The following is an 18,542-nucleotide window of genomic DNA, read 5'->3' as shown; positions in this document are numbered from 1 at the left end:
AGGAGTTCTGAGCCTACTGTCTCCTTGGGGGCTGTGACTGGGCCTGTCCTGCTTGGAGGATATGTGGCCGAATGCCATGTGGACCAGTGTTTTGTGGCTCCAGTGAGAGATGGGCTAAGGCTCCTGCAGAGCCGAGCAGTGGAGCGTGAGGCATCCAGGCAGCCTTCCCCTGGTGGGGGCCATTAAGGCACCACACTGGGAACAAGGTTGTGGGAGAAAGCAATTAGTGGTGAGGGAAGCCAGTGAATCAGCACACAGAGTCGGCTCGCTCTAATTGAGCCAACAAGTTTGTCCTGTTAAGTGTGGGCTCCCAGGGACAGGAGCTTCATCCTTAAATGCAAAGCCTTCTTCAAGGTGGTAGAGAGAGGAAAAACACTACCTCCCACCCCTTGAGAAAAGAGATGAGCCTTTTCTCTTCACTGCCCCACCCCAGTGCCTGCCTCCATCCTGGAAATGCTGGAATTTTCTCAGCTGTCTCTGTCTTTGGACAAAGATTTTTATTTTCTCAAGAAAGAGAGAGACTTCAAGTTTAGGGTCAGGGTATATGAGCAGATTGCCTGTTTTAGCTGCTGTTGGAAGATTTTCAAGGTCTCAGCATCTTTGCGGCTGTGTTTCTGGTCTATCATTTTGGAGAACCCAAGATGGTTTCTTTATCTTCAGGTTTGTTACCTCAAGGTGGCAGTAGGTACACTTATCCCATGGTTCTGTCCCCTCCTTTCTGAGCACTATTCTTTTCTGTCTTGGCATCATTTCCCTCTAGATCAAGACATTATGAGTTCTCTTCTGAGAAGGTGCAATGAAACATTGACTGATTAACTAAATAAGATATTTCTCCAAAATGCGTAATTTTTCCACAACCCAAATATTTGCATTATAATGGGACATTTGAAAACTAAAGAAACCCTTAATGCCCAATGAATTGGAGCTCTAAATTTGGAGCAGACTGTGGCATTGGTAATCTGGCTTGGGGGTCCCACCCGGTGTCCCCCTAGATCCTACCACAGAGTGGGCAGCACTCTCCTCCACCTGCTTGGGAGATCTGCTGGTTCAGAACTTTCCAGATCCCCGATCTCATTGACTTTATTTTTCTCTCCCTTCTATTTTTGTTTCCTAGGAACGAGTGGAATATCTCTTTCTCATAATTTTTACTGTGGAAGCATTTTTAAAAGTAATAGCCTATGGACTTCTCTTTCACCCCAACGCTTACCTCCGCAATGGTTGGAATTTACTAGATTTTATAATTGTGGTTGTAGGGTAAGTATCACTACCTTTCTCTCTTCCCTCCCCTCACCCCTCACCATCCACCAACATGTGCCTCCATTTCCTTCTGTTATTTGTATCTCTTTTTATTTGGTCATCGTGGCAATGGGCACCAGGCAAGATGAGAGGATCCATTAGTCACTTTGAATTCAGACTTTCTCCAAAGGGAAAAGACCGCTTACATAGGAATATCTCCCTCACACACACACTCACATGTGTGCATTCACACACACACACACACACACACACACACACACACACACACACGCAACACAGAGTAGGATCTGAGTGCTTTCATGGAGCTCAGGATCCTCTCTATAACAGAGGAGATTCCTCTGCTTAAGGTCTTTTATTCCATCTCCAACCACATCTGGCCTGACCACTCTTCGAACCAGTTCCCCTGCTGAGTTCCTGAGCAGGGTTCGTCCAGCTGGCCTGGCAAGCAGCCCATGGGCATGGGGGTGGTGGCAAAGCTGGCAGAGAAGGTGCCATGGATGCCCGATCTTCCCCCTACACTGGGCCTTCTCTGGGGCCCCAGGAAACAGGCTGCTCGAGATAGGTAGGTGGGAAGATGACAGAGAACTATGAAGGGCCAAGTCATGGGTGGCCTAAGTAGAACCAAACACACCTTTCCCCAGACATGCTCTTCCACTGTAACATAAGATAAAGCAAGGTCAATATATGCTCTAAGAAAAAAAAAAAAAAGGAATGTAAATAATAAAATTCAGAAGTGATGATCTCCTTATGTAGGAATTAGTGACTTTACAAAAAGATCCTCTATGAAATATCTATGCACATGCTATGTGAAATGTAGTTCATTAAGACACAGTTGCTAAAGTTCCAGCCACTCCTCTATTTTGTGAAGGGAGGGCATCTTACAGCAGGTTCTCCTTCGAGAACAAGCTGAGGCTTCTGGGAGCTCATTTGGCATTTTTCTGAGTCCCGAGAATGGTCACGTGGTGGCCGCCTGGCGTTTTTTACTCCTGCGGAGTTCCAACAGACTTCAGCGTCAAGGTCAATGTGTCACTGGGCTCATGTCCCAGGAACCTATTTTTGGCGGGCACCATTCGTGCCTTCCCAGTGAACACACAGGTCCTTCTGGACTCCTCCAGAGTGCTCACTGCTTGTCATCTCCTGGGAGTGTCTGGTCTTTCCTGCGGGAAATAACAAGAGCAAATCAAGACCATTGAGAAGTTCTTTCCTTGCCTCTCGCCATCTGGATGACTTATTAGGGTTGTTTGGAACTGTCTTAGGGGCTTTTTCGTTGTCTTTTATTTTTGCACAGCCAATGAATAACACACTTTGGCCACCTTAACACCAAGGATATTTGGGTGATGTGAGAAGCACGAAAGTTACTGGATTATTTGCCAGGTATAGATCAGACTCCAGAAGCCTGGGAGCAAGGATGCAGCTCTAAGCCATCTTGCTGCTTCTGTTCTCACCGGGATAAACAAAGAATAACAGAACAAATGCCTTGAATTAACTCCCTAAACCATGGCAAAAGCACTTAAGGTGCCTTGTTCCACATGCCCCTGAAGCCTTTCAAATTCAGTTGTCTTTCTCACAGCTTTGGGCTCTGGGGAACCCTTCCCACGAGTCTAGAAAAGAGCCCCAGGAATAAGATTGATGGAGAGATAAGGGTGCCTTCAGGGACTAATTTTTTTCGGCAGAGAAGCTCATGTTTATGGAAGGAGTTAGAGTTGACTGCCTACTGTGCTCTGCCCCCTCCGGGGCCTTCTCTACAGCCTAGGAGGTTGAACCCGGAAGCACAGGGCAGAGCTCAAACCTACGCTTGAGGGAAGGAGCTAGATGCCTTGTGTGGACACACACATGGCATCTTCTGCTTGCTTGAAACTTGCTTTATCCCTCGCCCTGCTGCCCCTCCCAGTAACCACAGAGGGCAGCCTTCGTGAGGTCAACCTGGATTTCGGTCACAACTTCCTGGGATCTAGGCCATGAGGCTGATGACGAAGGAAGCATCCAGACTTGGTCCTCTTCCCCGAGATGCCCCAAGTTGGCTGTTTAAACCCCAGAGGTTACAATGATAGAGGTTGCTTAGGTTGTGGTTCACCATGACCCTCTGGGCTGCTCCCCCATTACTATCACACACGGACATATTTGACACCTAGTTCTCTCCTCCAAGGGCACTGGTCATAGAGGCTCTCTGTCTAGCCTCAATCTTGGCCCATTCTTCTAACTTGCAAAAATCACACGCGTGCGCGCGCGCACACACACACACACACACACACACACACACACACAAAGTGTAGCTCAATCTCCTCTCTACAGCTATGCCTCCTTTTTATATCATATGAAATGGGTATCTTACTGCTTCCCTTATGTCTCCTAGGAAATATCTTCTCTCCCGGGCTCCTCCTCGGCAGCCACTTAGGGGAAGGTTTCTTGGGCCCTCCTGCAATCAGAGGGGATCTGCCTTGCCCTGGGAGAGCTGGGTTTGCCTGCCTGCTGCCTGAGCGCTAGGCCTAGAGCTGCTCTCTCCTTTCTACATTGCCATGTGGGGGGCCTGTGACAAGAGGCATTGCCTAACCCCCACAGACCTGTCACATTTCCTGCCTAAAGTGGAAGAGTCCCCTTGCTACAGTGGGGAGAGGAGACTACTGAATGAAAGTGTGGAGGACTTTAGAGCCCACTGTGAGCTACCCCTCCCTAGCCCAACCCAGGGACCTGAGGGTCCTCACTGGATCCCCCTGCCTGAGACAGTCTCCTCCAGCCTGGAGGGCTTTTGCTACCATCTCTCTCCCAGTATGTCGCCCCTGCCTTTCTGATCCGCTGGGCCCTCTAGAGCCTTAGTGTCCTCTTTTTAAAAGCTCTAGGTCCAGCTAAGGAACTGCCAGACACAACTCCTGAAGAATTCCCCTGCCAAGCATCCACATCAGAACCCAGCCCTTAGGGATATGTAGACCACAAAGCAGTGGGTTTGACTTTACAGTCTCTAATTGAGAGAAACACACCAACTCTACAAGCCAAGAACACCTCCTAGAGCTCTTCCTGAATTTTCTACCCCTTAAAAAATTAGAGTCAGACACTTAATAAAATGTCTGTGTCAAGTTGAGGCAGAGGAAAGAGAAGAAATTTGTCTAACCTCTGTTCCCTTAAATAAAAAATATTTTGTGAACATCTTGTACCCTAATAAGCATATTGCTTTCTTTCAGGAAATACTAGGAACCAAATCTGGTTTAGATTTGGAATGTTGTTTGACAAACTTGCAAACTACTCTTCATTTTCTAAGATTTCAGTGATAACAGACTTCAGTGGAAAGAACATTTCTCTGCAGAGAGAGAAGCCCATTTCCCCCATCCTGGCAATTCTGCCTGGGGTTCAAGGCATCACCAGCTAACACACGACACTAGCAAACTGCCAAGCTGAGCTGAAAAAAATCACAGGGCTGAGAAAGGCTTTAGATGTCAGAGTTGTCAAACTTCTTTTAGCTACAGAACCCGTTTGTTCAAGCAAAGCCTTATTCAGAGAGCCACGAAAGCTACTCTATTCTAGCCACTTATCTCTGGCCTTGCTGCCCAAGAAGTCCCTGAGCAGTTCCAAGGAGCCCAGTTTGGAAATTCTTCATCTAGACCAACCCCCTCCTTGCTGGGCCCTGACTGGATTTGATTTTCTGCCAAGCTAAGCCCCCAGCTGCAGCACCCCCTGTTTCCAGATCCAGTTCCCTGGGCGTGAGTCATTTCAGGAGTTCAAGCCTATTCTTCAAGAATGAAGTTCCTCTGGCCCCAAGTGCAGGTCAGGTGTGGGGCCCGAGTTCTGAAACATGTGCTTCCCCCGTGACCCCCCGGCCACAGCCCAGCACACACTCTGCTGACAGTGAATTGGGAGTTATCTCTAGTACAAAAGACAGAAATTGTCCCATATGTCCTTTCCCCTATTTTTCTTGGTTACTGCAAGAGCCCAAGATTCCAGGCTTCCATGCCCACATATTTCTTTGTGTCCTGTGTCCCCTCTCCCTTGTCATCCCTCTGAAACCTTCCCACTGTGCCTTCTGCTCCTTGCAGGCCGCTGCCCATTCAGGGGTCAGCAGACATTTTCTGTAAGGGGCCAGATACTCATTTTCAGCTTACAAGCTGTGCAGTTTGTCTCGATGATTCAACCCTAGCAAGAAAATGGCAATCAACAGCAGCAGTATGGGAATGATGGGTGTTGCTGAACTCCGGCAAAACTCCATTTCCAGAGCAAGTGGTCCAAGTGCTGCCCTAGACCCTCGGCTCTGTGTCTGTCCACTCACTTAGCTTCCTGACTCCCCCAAGGGGCCTGCTCCATCGCAGTCTCTCCCAAATGCCATGTTCCACAGCCAGAGGTCAGGAGAAGGTCCCTACGTTTCTCTTATTTCTGCTTTCAGATTGGTGGCCCTTCCTTCCTAGCCACCTCTGGTTCTGATGTGTGTGATCAGACCCTTTCACACCGACTTCTCCCTATAGGATCTCCTCTAGTCCTCTGGGGACTCCTCATTCCTTGAAGACAGGAGCTCTTGGCTCACTCCCAACTCTCTCCAACCTTGCTATTCCTGCTGCCCCCTCCAGTACCTTCTTGGTTCATTGATATCTTCTCCCAGCCAAGGGATCCTGACTCTATCCTGTCTCAGCTGTCCACTCCCAGGGTTATAGCCAATATCCCTGCCATAACTAACAGCTGTGCCCTCCCCCATAATCTCAAATGAAACACCCTGCTCTGGAAACACCACAAGCCATATTTCCAGCTTACTCCCTCTAGCACTTTGACTCTGACAGTCCATTCATCCTGTCCCATTTTCTCTGTTCCTCTGCCCATTGTGTCCAGTCTTCCTTTTAACCAGCTTAGATGCCCAGCCCCATCACAATCTCTCACTTGCCTGTACAGTCAACTTCCCACTTTCCCTCTTCACTGACCTTACTCATTTGGAAAAACACCAACCCCAATCAAATCCAATTAGATGGAGATCAATCTGGTACCTGAAGTTGTGCCGCTGAAAGGGGTAGAGAAACACACAAAGCTGAGCTCATGGGTTGCACTTGACACCTGTGACCACCAACTTCAAACCGGTCCTTGATGATACCTGGCAACCCTACTCCATTCACTCCTCCACTTTCTTTGGTGAGTCTTTAAAGGGGGAGGCCTTTAAACTTCCAATACCTGCTCCCTTTTCCCATTTTCAGCCAATGACCTTGCTACCTGTTTCCCTGAGAAAACACAGGTAATCAAGGAGAATATCAGTACCCCTATGATGCACCTTTCCCCTTGAACCATGAGAAACCATCCCTTCCCCCTTCTAGGGCCAATACCCCTCAGGGTGCAGGAGATCCCCTGCACCCCCTGCAGGATAGCAATCCTTCTGTAATTGTTCTCTCACTTTTGCATGGTCCAATTGTCTATTTCTGTTACATAACTCCCATCACATATAAAAATGCTGCTATATTTCTCATTTAAAAACAAACACAACTCTCTGAATTCCATACCCTCTTCTGGCAACCATCTTTTTTCTTCTACTAACTTTAACAGCAAAGTTCCTCAGAAGGCTTGTCTATACCAGCCACGTGGCCACTCAGTACAGAACATGTGGCTAATCTGAATTGAAACATGCCGTCCACGTAACATACAGAGCAGATTTCGAAGATTTAGCACTAAAGGAGTGATAAACATCTCGGGAAAAATTCTTTGTATTTATTAGAGTTGAAATGATAATATTCTGGTTATGTTGTATTAAATAAAATATATTATCATGGTTAATTTCGCCAGTTCTTACTTTTTTAATAGTGTTGCTAGAAAGGTTAAATTACATATATGCTCATATTTGTGGCTTGCATCCTATTTCTGTTAGACAGAGCTATCTCAGACTTTTTTTTCCTATCCTCTCTTGAACCCATATCTGTTAGGCATTTGGCCCCATCGCTTCTCCAAAACAGATATTTTCAAAGTCTCAGGAGTCTGCATGCTGCTGAAGTCAGTGGTTAGTTTCCCATCCTTGTATCTGCAGCACGAAACCAATTTCCAGGAGATCATCTGTTTGTACCTAGGCAAAATCAAAGGGGAATATTAGGAATGTGGGGACGAGAGAGGATGTGGTTCCCGGCCACATGACGGCAGGAGCTAGGAAACCATGGAGTGGGAGAGAGGGCACTGCAAGAGGACTGAGACACAACAGCAAGCCTTAGCAACTTTACGCTTCTGTCCAGGCTGCCCAGGTTATACAAAGCCAGTTGTGTTCGTGCACAGCTTTGCCTATCACCTCTCAGACCTCTGTGGGCAATGGTGATGCCCTTTGGCAGGGCGGTACCCACACTGAGGGGACGTCATCTTATGATGGGCACAGTCCGTCCCATGTACACACCTTGGCTCTGGTTCCCGGGCTGGGGATGTTTGCAAACTTTGCTATCCCAAGCTGCCTTCAGAGAATTCAGGGTCTGACAGTTCCATCTCCCCTTCCTCTCTTCTAGGCTTTTTAGTGCAATTTTAGAACAAGCAACCAAAGCCGACGGGGCAAATGCTCTGGGAGGGAAAGGAGCTGGATTTGACGTGAAGGCACTGAGGGCATTCCGTGTGCTGCGCCCGTTGCGCCTGGTGTCTGGAGTCCCAAGTAAGTAAAGCCATTCTTCCAGGTCGCAGTGGTATCTTGTCACCCCCCTCTGCTGTCTGAGTTGCCAGGAGCCCTTTGCAAGGAAAACTGATTCCATATAAAAGGAGGTATTTTTTCTTAAATGAATTCCTTTGCTATAAATAAATAAATAAATAAATAAATAAAAGATTATACATCCTTAAAAAAAAGAACTTAACTCTGATGTGAGCCCATGAAACCACACTGTGGTCCCAGCTCCTGTAAACACCTGGAAAACATCCACGGCAGCCAAACAGCCAAATGAAGACAGTCTACCCAGAGAAAGAAATCCTTTGGCCAGCTGAGCCATCCTCCCCCAGGCCCTGGGCTGGGAATTTATTAAGCACGTTTGCACCGAGGAGCCAGGTGAGCAGAGAAGGCTAATCCCTAGGGCTCAAGCTCAAGGTATTTTAGCCAATGAGATTATCTCTACTTTCTGTATTTTTCCAAAGAACAATCAGAAAAGCATCAATGGTTGTTCAAAAAGTTCTATTTGCCATTTCTCTCAACCCTCTCCTTCTTTCATGTCAAATGGGACATTTCCGGCTTCAGAAACCCTATTTATGGACAGGCTGCCTGCCTTTGTGAGAACTGGTTTTGCCCAAGGGTGGAGGGTGTTCAGCTCTCTGAATCAGGCCAGAGGACATTGAAGAGATATTGTCTATCCAGATACCAGTCCGGTGGACAGCCCCTCTTCTCCCTCTTCCTCCAGAAGCCTGCTCAACTGTGGATGAGCCCCGAGCACTGAATACTACAACTTCGGGCACCCCGCATCACCTTCAGCAAAGCTCAGCCCCAGTTGCTCTTAGGGGTTAAGTCAGCTTTCAGAGAGCTCCTCATTCCACTCCTCCTTGATCGATTGGCACGATCTGAGCATAATTCTGGCCTGGTGTGCTGAGATTTTTCCTTCTCAAGTCAGCTCCATCAGATCTGGCCCATTAGTCAAAGTAGAGACAGTCCCTATGACTGGGCTGAAACCAGACGAATTTGGAAAGGGGAGCAGGGCACAGGAAAACAAAGAGGTCTTCTGAACACTGAGCCTTTACCATAGAAATGTGAAGGACCTTATATTAAACTATTCGATTCTTTCCATACACGCACAGAATGGTGGGCAGATCTTCCCAAAGCAACCTAACTAACTAGCAGCAGAACAGGACTAGAACCAGGTCTCCTGACTTCCAAACCAACTTTCTTTCTTACTATGCAATACAACTTCTTGTAAAGGATTAACTAGTATAAACCTCTTGTCTTAGACTTCTACACATATATCCCATCTCTTCAATTATATTATAAGCCCCTGGAAACCCAGAACTTTGCCTTATATTGGCTCTGTTCCTGCACCATGCCTACAATTGTCTCTGCACAAGGTAAGGGAATTTATTAGATAAATGAAGGCAAGAATTAGAATGTTTTCTTTGCAATGGGGCCACCTGGGAGAAGTTTGTGGTCTTTCTTAAACTCAAAAGTGAATGCGGAGCTAAGCCTCACACACACATTTGGAACAGATTCTTTCTACTTGGCCTTAAACATTTTAGGAAATCTAGAAATAGAAACGGTATGCAGTTGACCCTTGAAAAATGTGGGGATTAGGTGTGCTGACCCCCACCTTGCACAGTTGAAAATTAATATATAATTTTTGATTCCTCCAAAACTTCTCTACTAATAACCTACTGTTGACCAGAAGTCTTATCAATAACATACACAGTCAGTTAACACATATTTTACATGTGTTATAATATACTATATTCTTAAAATAAAGTAAGCTAGGGAAAAGAAAATGTTATTAGGAAAATCATACAGTGGGGCACCTGGGTGGCTCATTCGATAAAGTGTCTGCCTCTGGCTCAGGTCATGATCCCAAGGTCTTGGAATGGAACCCCGGAGTCAGGCTCCCTGCTCAGTGGGGAGCCTATTCCTCCCTCTCCATCTGCCCCTCCCCACACTGCTTGTTGTGCTCTCTCCTGTGCACTCTCTCTCAAATAGATAAATAAATAAATAAATAATTTTTAAAAAGAAAATCGTATGGTGAGAAAAAAATACGTTTGTAGTACTGTTCTATATTTATCAAAAAAAAAAAAGTCTGTCTGTAAGTGGACCTACACAGTACAACTCATATTGTTCAAGGGTCAACTGAATACAAAGGCCAAGATCCAAATTCCCTTTTGTCAAGCCTAAATTCTTGATTTCTTGATCAGCTTTCTTGATTAAATTCTTGATTGAATTCTAAATTTCTTGATCAATCATCCATAACTCAATGGACCAAAATCAAGGAATGAGAAGGAAGGTGAGAATAACTTTGAACATGACTTTAAGGAGCTTAATATGATGACAATGATGCAGCCAATGTCTCAGTGATAGGAGCTATGAACTTCAAACTTCCCACCAAATTACAGGGGACATGATGAATCTTACCCTCTTATGTGTGTGCTTATTAGGAGCACACACTTTCAGAGCATTGTTCTGTGTATGAGGACATACCATAAAGAACAAATACAGTCTTTTCACCTGAGGAATCTGACAATCTAATAAGAGTGTATCAGTCAGCTTTTGCTGTGGGAATAAACAATCCCAAATTCTCAGTGACTTAAAATCCGAAACCTTTACACTTGGTCATGTCACATGATGATGTTGGCCAGCCCCCTCTTTTCTGGGCTCAGCTGGGCTCTGGGCTTCTATATGGGATCTTATTCCAGACCCCAAGTTGAAGAAGCATCCAGCAGGTAGGCCATGTTGTTCTCACGGCAGGGTACAGATGTTCAAAAAAGGGACAAAAGAGCACAAGCATAATTTAGGCTTTTGCTCAGAATGGCTTATATCATGGCTACTCAATTCCCAGGGGCCAAAGCAAGTCGCATTGCTATCTTTGTTCCAAGGATAAGGGGACCAAAAGTATACTGTACCTGTGAGAAGCAAGGGTGAACAAACAGTGCAGTCTAACACAGAGACTGAGGGGTTTGGTATTGCAGAAATATCTACAGTAATTACTCTAGTACAGAAATTCTTAATTAGAGATGCATTGGTTGAGAGTCACTCATGCTTCAGTGCTTTAAAAAGGAGAATCAGATTAGATACAGTAGCTAGGTTCCACTGTAGAAACTTCGTAAAGAAAGTGTCCTATCGCCATATGCATTTTGCTAATGGTAGAACTGTAGAGTGCTGTCAGGAAGAGATATCATACCTTGGAATTCTCTCAAGAAGATGAGGACATGATACATACAGTAACTCAAAGATAAGGACCTACTATTACCTGTCATGCAGTCCAAGAAGGTAGCTTCATCATGGAAGATGATCACACTGAGATGGTTTTGCTGGTGTCGACAGCCTTGCAGGTGGCTTCATGCTTATACATAAGGCTAACAACTGTATCTTGTGTTCCCCAGGTTGCCAACAGAATAGCTCTTTTTGGAGCTTAAAGGAAGGGCTAATCCAGCCTGTCACCCTTTCTCCAGGAAAATTGTCTGTGCAACTTTTAAATAATAAAAGTGAACAAGTGCCTCATGCTAGTTTGGTTGATATCATTCAGGAAGATGTCAGCAATCTCTCCTACCACTCCAAACCTAGACAAAGTCCATTTCATAGATCTTTTAGTTGTCTTCTTTCATATTTCAGCAGAACTCAAAAGAGTTGCCTCTATCTGTTGCCTTCAATTCTTGTCTTCTCATTCTCTCTCAAATCCTCATCAGTCAGGCTTTCTCCCCTATTACTGCAGTAAAACATCTCTTCTCAAGACCGCCAGTGATTTCCACATCACCAGACCCAGTGGTTAGTTCCCTGGTGCCATTGTATTTGATCTACCTGTAGGATTGGATGCAGCTGATCATCCCTTGTCTTTGAACCACCATCACCACTTAGCTACCAGGACACTGTTCTTTCTTCATTGGCTTTTTCTTATCAGAATCACTTGCTGATTTTCCCTCACGTTCGCATCCTCTTAGCATCGCAGAGCTGCAGGTTCAGTCCTCAGACCTCTTCTCTATCTCAGGGATACTTAGTTTCTGAGTATCTGGCATTAAATATCCTGAGCCTTCTGGCATTAAATATCTCTTATATGTCTTCTAATAACTATGAACTCTATGTACCAGCTCAGACCTCTGTTCTAAGCTCCAAACTTGTATACCTCCCTGCTTATTCCAGTCCTTTCATTTGATGTCTAAGCATCTCAAACTTACCACATCCATAACAGAACTTCCAGTCTTCCCAAAGCCTTTCCTGTCTTGGTCAATGTCAACCTCATCCTTCCAATTACACAGGCCAAAAATCTTGGACTTATTGCTTTCTCTCACCCTTTGTAGGCAGTCCCTCAGGAAATTCTCTCAGGCATACCGTCAAGAAACTCCCTCTTTCTTACCACCTCCAGCACCAGCCTCCTCTCACCTTGATCATCACCAACACCTCTCACCTTGATCGTTATAGTAGCTTCCTAACTGGATTCTCTGTTTCCATGCTTACCCTTTGCCACAGCTTATTCTCAACACAGTAGCCAATGTGGTCTTTTTGAAATACAAATCCTCATAAAATACACATCACAGCTGTGCTCAGAGCCCTCCAAGTTACCCTCACTCACTGATGAGCGACAGAGTCCCACAGGGCCCTACATGGTCTCACGCTCTCCTCTCTGAAATCATCTCCCTCTCCCCTTCCCTTCTGTCTGTCCCATCTTGCCAGCCTCTGTGACCTCCTTGTCATGCTTCCAACACCCCAAACCCACTGCCAACATGGAGCCTTCACGCTTGCTGCTTCTTGTGTCCACAATGCCCTTTCCCCAACTCTCTGCTAGGCTGGCCTGCTCACCTGGTCATTCTCCACAGAAGTGTCATCTTACCAGAGAGTCCTGCTCTCCCCGTCTGTTAAGATACTTGATGCTTAGAGACTTTTCATTGGACATGCTTTCCCTATGGTCTGAGTTTTTGTAAGATTGGCTCTTTCTCAGTTAAAAGTGTCATTTCTGGAATCACAGAGAATTAGAAAACAGCTATTAAACAAGAGTTTGCTTCCTAATTGAGAAATGAGAAGAGGCATAAAACCCTTTCTTCCTATTGTTTCTTGGTCAGATTAGAACTGTTTCTTGAAAACAAATCAACACCAACCAGCCAACAAGTATCTGTTGATTGGATATGAGATAAAAGGTGCCAGGAGAGACAAGACAAAGTGGTTTTGAGCAAGAGCTCTTGAATCAGACTGCCTGGCTTCTGCACTGACTCACTCTGTGACCTTGAAGAAGTTACTAAGACTTTCTGTGCCTTAGCTTCCTTCTCAGTAAGATGAAAATAACAGTAGAACCTATTTCATATGGTGTTAGAAAAACTAAAGGAATTAATGCATACAAAGCCCTTATACAGCATCTTGCTTATAGTAGGTGCTCAGTTAAATGGTAGCAGTTACATCACAGCATACCCCATCACATGATATTACGTGAGGCATATAAAATGCAAGTGCACGACAAAATCACTATCAAGACAAAAGAGATATACTTTTTTTTTAAGATTTTATTTATTGATTTTAGAGAGACAGGGAGAGCACGAGCAGGAAGGAGCAGAGGAAAGGGGGATAGAATCTGAAGTAGACTCTTGAGCGCAAAGCTCAATTCCATGACCCTGAGATCGTGACCTGAGCCAAAACCGAGAGCTGGATGCTTAACCAATTGAGCTTCCCAGACACTCCAAAACAGATACACTTGAAATAGTAAAGAACATTTAAGAGTTAAATAGCTACACGAGACCAAAAACTACTAGAGAGGCATTATATGTGGGGAAATGAAGTAGATCCAAGGGGTGGGTTTCCCGGGGACTATGGCAGCCCAGAAAAGCTTTATGAGGAGACGGTATTTGAAACGAGCCTTAAGTTTCTGGTAGAAGATGTAGGGATGGAGATGAAAGGCCATTCGAGGTGAAAACCTCATTCTTTTGGGTCATAGCCCAGACCAGTACGTAGGTCTCTGCATGGACCAGTCCACCACCGAAGAAGATGCGGTGAGAACCCAGTGATGCAGGTCGGCACTGAGCAAACGGCAGTGGGTCCGGGTGCCAGGACAGGAAGGTGGTTTTCTAAATAGACTCAGTTCTTTCCTCTCCACTGGAAGCATTCAAAAGACTGCAGTGCAGAGAGACAGCAAAATGCCTCAGGAATCTCCTCCAAGAGTATCAGAACGGATGGCAGATCTTAGACTCCAGGGAGGTTCGGTGACCCACCCTGGACACAGCTAACTGGTGGCAAAGCTGGGGTCAGAAGCAGACCAGAGCAAGCTCCCCTCTCCCACTCTGGCCAGCCTCCCTCCCGGAGGCCAGGTCCAGGGCAAGCCACTCTCTGAGCACTCCACCAGAGACCTCACACTACCCAACACCTACCACACTGCTTTTAGTGCTATTGAGAGAGTGCATTCTTGACCCAAAACTTCCTGCTGCAAAAGTTAAAAACTCACTGGAGTGCCCAAGTACCCAGGTGAACCACACTCATCCCATAATGCAGTTTTTTCTCCCAAAATGACTTCTCCCCCCTCCTGGGGATTAGTAACTGTGAAATTGGCCACACTGAATAGCAAACGTTGCCAGTTAATCAGACCCATTGGGGGCATATTAGAGCTGCTAAAAACAACTTTCTGGAGTGTTTTTACACTTTGATGCTTCAAAAGAAGAATTTGCTCTTCGGTAAGGTGGGCCACAGCGCATTTGCAGTCACTGTTACTGCTCCCAGGACAGGGTTCCCAGGGGGGTGCTTGCACTGCTAGGGAGGACAAGGGCTCAGGTACCAGAGATGGTCCCAGCAGCAGCTCCCTCTCTGTATTTAAGGACACTTCACCATTCCAGATTGGACAAGGGAAAGCCTGTCTAGAGCTGATATTTGAAAATCTGAAATTTACAAATTTTGAAACCTGCGTCCCAGAGAAGACCCATTAGTCAAAGCAGAGGCTTGCATGCACATTGTCCTCTCCCCACCCCCTGCTCTTTCCTCTGCCTATGTCACCAACTTCCCAGACCTCCCTTTCTTCTGGTTCATGTGGCAATCCCATAATGTGCCAGCATGCTGCAGGTGAGGCAGGAGAGCTCAAGCCTGAAGTGGACAGAAGACTCAGACTCCAGCCTTGCTGTCCCACCCACCTAGCTCAGGGACTTTGGGCAGGTCGGTTTGTTCTGGATCTCTGCTCTATCTGTGACTTGTAGGGCCTGACCTACTAGCCTCTGCGTCTCTTTCCCCCTTCCACATGCTCTTCCACTCTGAACCAGCGGGCGGCCCTTGCCAGTAGCAGGCCTCTTGTTTCTCCACTCTCTGCTTTCTCTTCCCTTTCAGTTTCTTGGACTTGACCCTCTTCTCCCCCTCACCTTCTAATTTGCTTTCTCTGCCTTTTCATCCCTTTTGTCCCAAGGGGATCTTAAATCCCTAAAGGGATCTAAAACTAAAATGAGGGACCTTAAACCACTTACAAGGCTGCTTGATACAAGGACAGGAGCAGGTGCCTAAGTCCTGCCTCTCTCTCCTTCTCCCTAGGAGGGACCAGAAGCTGCCCATCCCACTGCCCGTCCCATGCAGAAGTCCTGTCTGCAGCATCTTCTAGGTCCCTCCTCTGCCACTTTCTTTTACTAAAACAGGAAACTTTGTTCTCTGCATTCATCTCATGGTGCCATTCCTGAGGAACATCTGAGTGGGAAAGGACTTTAGATATCTGATCCAACCAAGTTTCCATTTTACAGATGAGAACACTGCAACCAGACATCTTAAATGACCTTCTCAAGGTCACACAGCTCCCTGGTGGCAGGCAGACAGACTCAATTCCTACACCACCTGTAAGAAGACTGATGGACCTCATGATGGGATGTTCCAGTTTTGTACAGTCTTTGGGGTTCCCAGAGCTCCCTCACACACACTTGGTTCACAGACACCCCAAGAGGGAAGCCTGAGGGAATGTCAGTGCTCCCTCCCACTTTCCCGCTCCAGGCAGCCTGCCAGCTTTCGTTCGCCAACACAGAGTGGACCCTAGGGAGGACAGCTATAAACAGCACTTCCTCTTAACTTTCCAGACAGGTTGGCTGGCCTGCTTTGCTCTGAGGAGTCTGATGTCAGCTCCCTGGTGTTGGCATTCCTTGCATACCAGAAACAGAACAGAATTTAGAACAGGGTCCCGCCCCAGTCCTCCAAAACCTGTCATGTTCAAGGCAGATAGGAGTTGACGCCCACCCTCTCCCATGTCACCCAGCATGATTCTACTACTTCACCCCCCGCTCTGATTTGGGAGCTCTTGACCCCTCCCTTCCGGATGCCCCAGAAGAGGAGGTCAGGGGCACAGTTACAATGGCATCTCTGCGGCCAACCTCTCTGTTCCCGACTTCACATTGCTTCAGTTTCTCTATCTACAAAGTGAGATTAGTGATGAATGTTCCAAGGATGAGGTTGAGGTTTTACCTCTCAAGACCCAGGAGCTTCTAGCAACAGAAGCCACCTCTTGAAGAGAGACGTTATGGATTGCAATGAGCCATGGCATCAGGTAGTAAGGAAAAGAAGACGACCCAAATGCAGCAAAACAAGTTATTTTAAACAATGAGCATATTTCAAAAGTTCCAGGCCCTGTTGCCATGGTGTTTCACTGAAAGATTATTGAAAATCAATAATAGGATCTGACTAAACCAGGAAAATCTCTATTATTTGGTGTTGTACATACACTAGCTTAAAAAATAATAATGACAAAGAATGCATCCAATCACACAATAACTTCTCATATTTACTAAAGGAGAACACAGACATTCCCCCATGATGAAAATGTCCCTTTTTGATTTAAGAACAAAATGTAGGTGGTGATAAATGGTAGGGTTACCACCAACTAAAAGCAATATTCAGCATCAGTGCAAGGCTTTCAGACAGACTGCAAGGGATTTATTGGCTGATTAATCAGCCCGGTGGTCCAGGAAGGCAGGGACATTATCCCTAATTTATAGATAGGCAAATACAGTCCCAAACGCTTCTCCCAGGATAACGAACAGAGATGGGTTCAGACTATTTTCCAAGTCAGGAATACTTCCGGTAGGACACAGGTCGCTGTGGTTTGGAGGAGGGCACATTTCCCATCAGGGTGCTCCATATGGCTTTCAAGACTGAGGATAATTAATAGGATGTTGGTCTATTTATGTTTCGATGGCTGGTGAACCTCCTTGGTTTCAGAGGCTGATGAGAAATGGTACCATTGCCACCTAGGGACTTGGAGAAAGTGGGAGACACTCTGGGTCTGCAGGTGAAGAAACCAGGGATCTAAGTCTGGCCATTGAGGTGACCTTATTGTTTAATCTCTGACCTTCAGTTTCCTCATCTGGAAAGTGAAAGGGCTAAACTGTATTAACCCTAAAATTCTTCTGAGCTGTATCATCCTGTACTTCAGTGGCAGAGAACAGAAGTAACCTGAGAATTTCTTTTTTTAATCACTAATTCTACATGTAGTCATCGACCTTTGGCAAATCCCGTCTATCTTTCAGCTCCCAGCACATTAGCAATCAGGCCAAAGGTGGGAGAAGTAAGTGAACACTATGTATTTATTTATTTATAAAGATTTTATTTATTTATTTATTTGACAGAGAGAGAGAGCACAAGCAGGCAAAGCAGCAGGCAGAGGGAGAAGAAGCAGGCTCCCTGCTGAGCAGAGAGCCTGACATGGGGCTCAGTGCCAGGACCCTGGGATCGTGACCTGAGCCAAAGGCAGATGCTTAACTGACTGAGCCACCCAGGTGTCCTAGTCAATAATATTTATTAAACACTGATCATGTGCCCAGGATTATGGCAGGTGGCAGCTCATAGAAGAAGAGAGAGCTTCTTAAACTCAGGAAGCTCCATGATTGATTCTGTTTTGCCTGGCCCTTTCCTGGAGATCCCTAAACATGAAATAACAGCCAGCAGCAAGATGCCTGTAACCTAATTTAAAATAATGATAATAATAAAGGCCACTTGGGCTTATAAGTGACCCATGCTTTACAAGTGCTGGAAGAAAAAAATGAGGGGTTAGAAAATGAAGATACAGTGGGGTCAGTGTCCCATGAAATGATGGATATACAGAGCATGAACCCCAGGTACCTGTTATTCTTGGTTTGTTCCCTGCTGCTGATCCGTGACAATTAGTAGGTGAGGACATAGACAGTGGAGTTCCACTACCTGAGTTCAAATTCCCAGAGCCACCACTTATTAGCTATATGCCTGTGTTTCCTAATCCATAAAATGGGGGTTAAAACTGCATTTACTGGGGCACCTGGGTGGCTCAGTGGGTTAAAGCCTCTGCCTTCAGCTCAGGTCATGATTCTAGGGTCCTGGGATCGAGCCCCACATCGGGCTCTCTGCTCAGCAGGGAGCCTGCTTCCCCCTCTCTCTCTGCCTGCCTCTCTGCCTACTTGTGATCTCTGTCTGTCAAATAAGTAAATAAAATTTAAAAATAAAACTGCATTTACTTCATGGAGTTCTTGTGAAGATTAAATAAATAAATGCTCATAAAGCATTTAGAAATGTGCTCCACAGATAAGAAGCGTTCAGCAAATATTAGCTATTCGTATCCTGTGGGTTCAACTCTTTACCTATGTCAGGCTCCAAGTTGGACTAGTTAGAGGAAGGGGAACTTCAACAGTTGATTTTTAAAAATTAACTTTAATGAAGTATTATTTACATTCAGTAAAATTCATACATCTGAATTGTGTATCATCACAAATGTAATAACCTAACAATA

At 45.8% G+C, this 18,542-nt stretch overlaps 1 protein-coding gene across 42 annotated transcripts in view; it reads left to right on the top strand.

The window, feature by feature from the left end:
* The window catches only part of CACNA1C (calcium voltage-gated channel subunit alpha1 C), a 735,566-nt gene that overhangs the window by 479,499 nt on the left and 237,525 nt on the right, over window positions 1–18,542 (top strand). For all 42 annotated transcript variants that reach the window (XM_047742048.1, XM_047742037.1, XM_047742034.1 and 39 more), the window contains exons 4-5: window positions 1,115–1,254; window positions 7,698–7,837. In XM_047742048.1, the coding sequence (XP_047598004.1) occupies window positions 1,115–1,254; window positions 7,698–7,837 (280 nt within the window). The remainder of the gene's footprint in view (window positions 1–1,114; window positions 1,255–7,697; window positions 7,838–18,542) is intronic.

Source organism: Lutra lutra, chromosome 8, assembly GCF_902655055.1.
Source record: "Lutra lutra chromosome 8, mLutLut1.2, whole genome shotgun sequence".
In the NCBI taxonomy this organism is placed as follows: Eukaryota; Metazoa; Chordata; class Mammalia; order Carnivora; family Mustelidae; genus Lutra; species Lutra lutra.
This window is presented reverse-complemented; position numbering and strand designations above follow the sequence as displayed.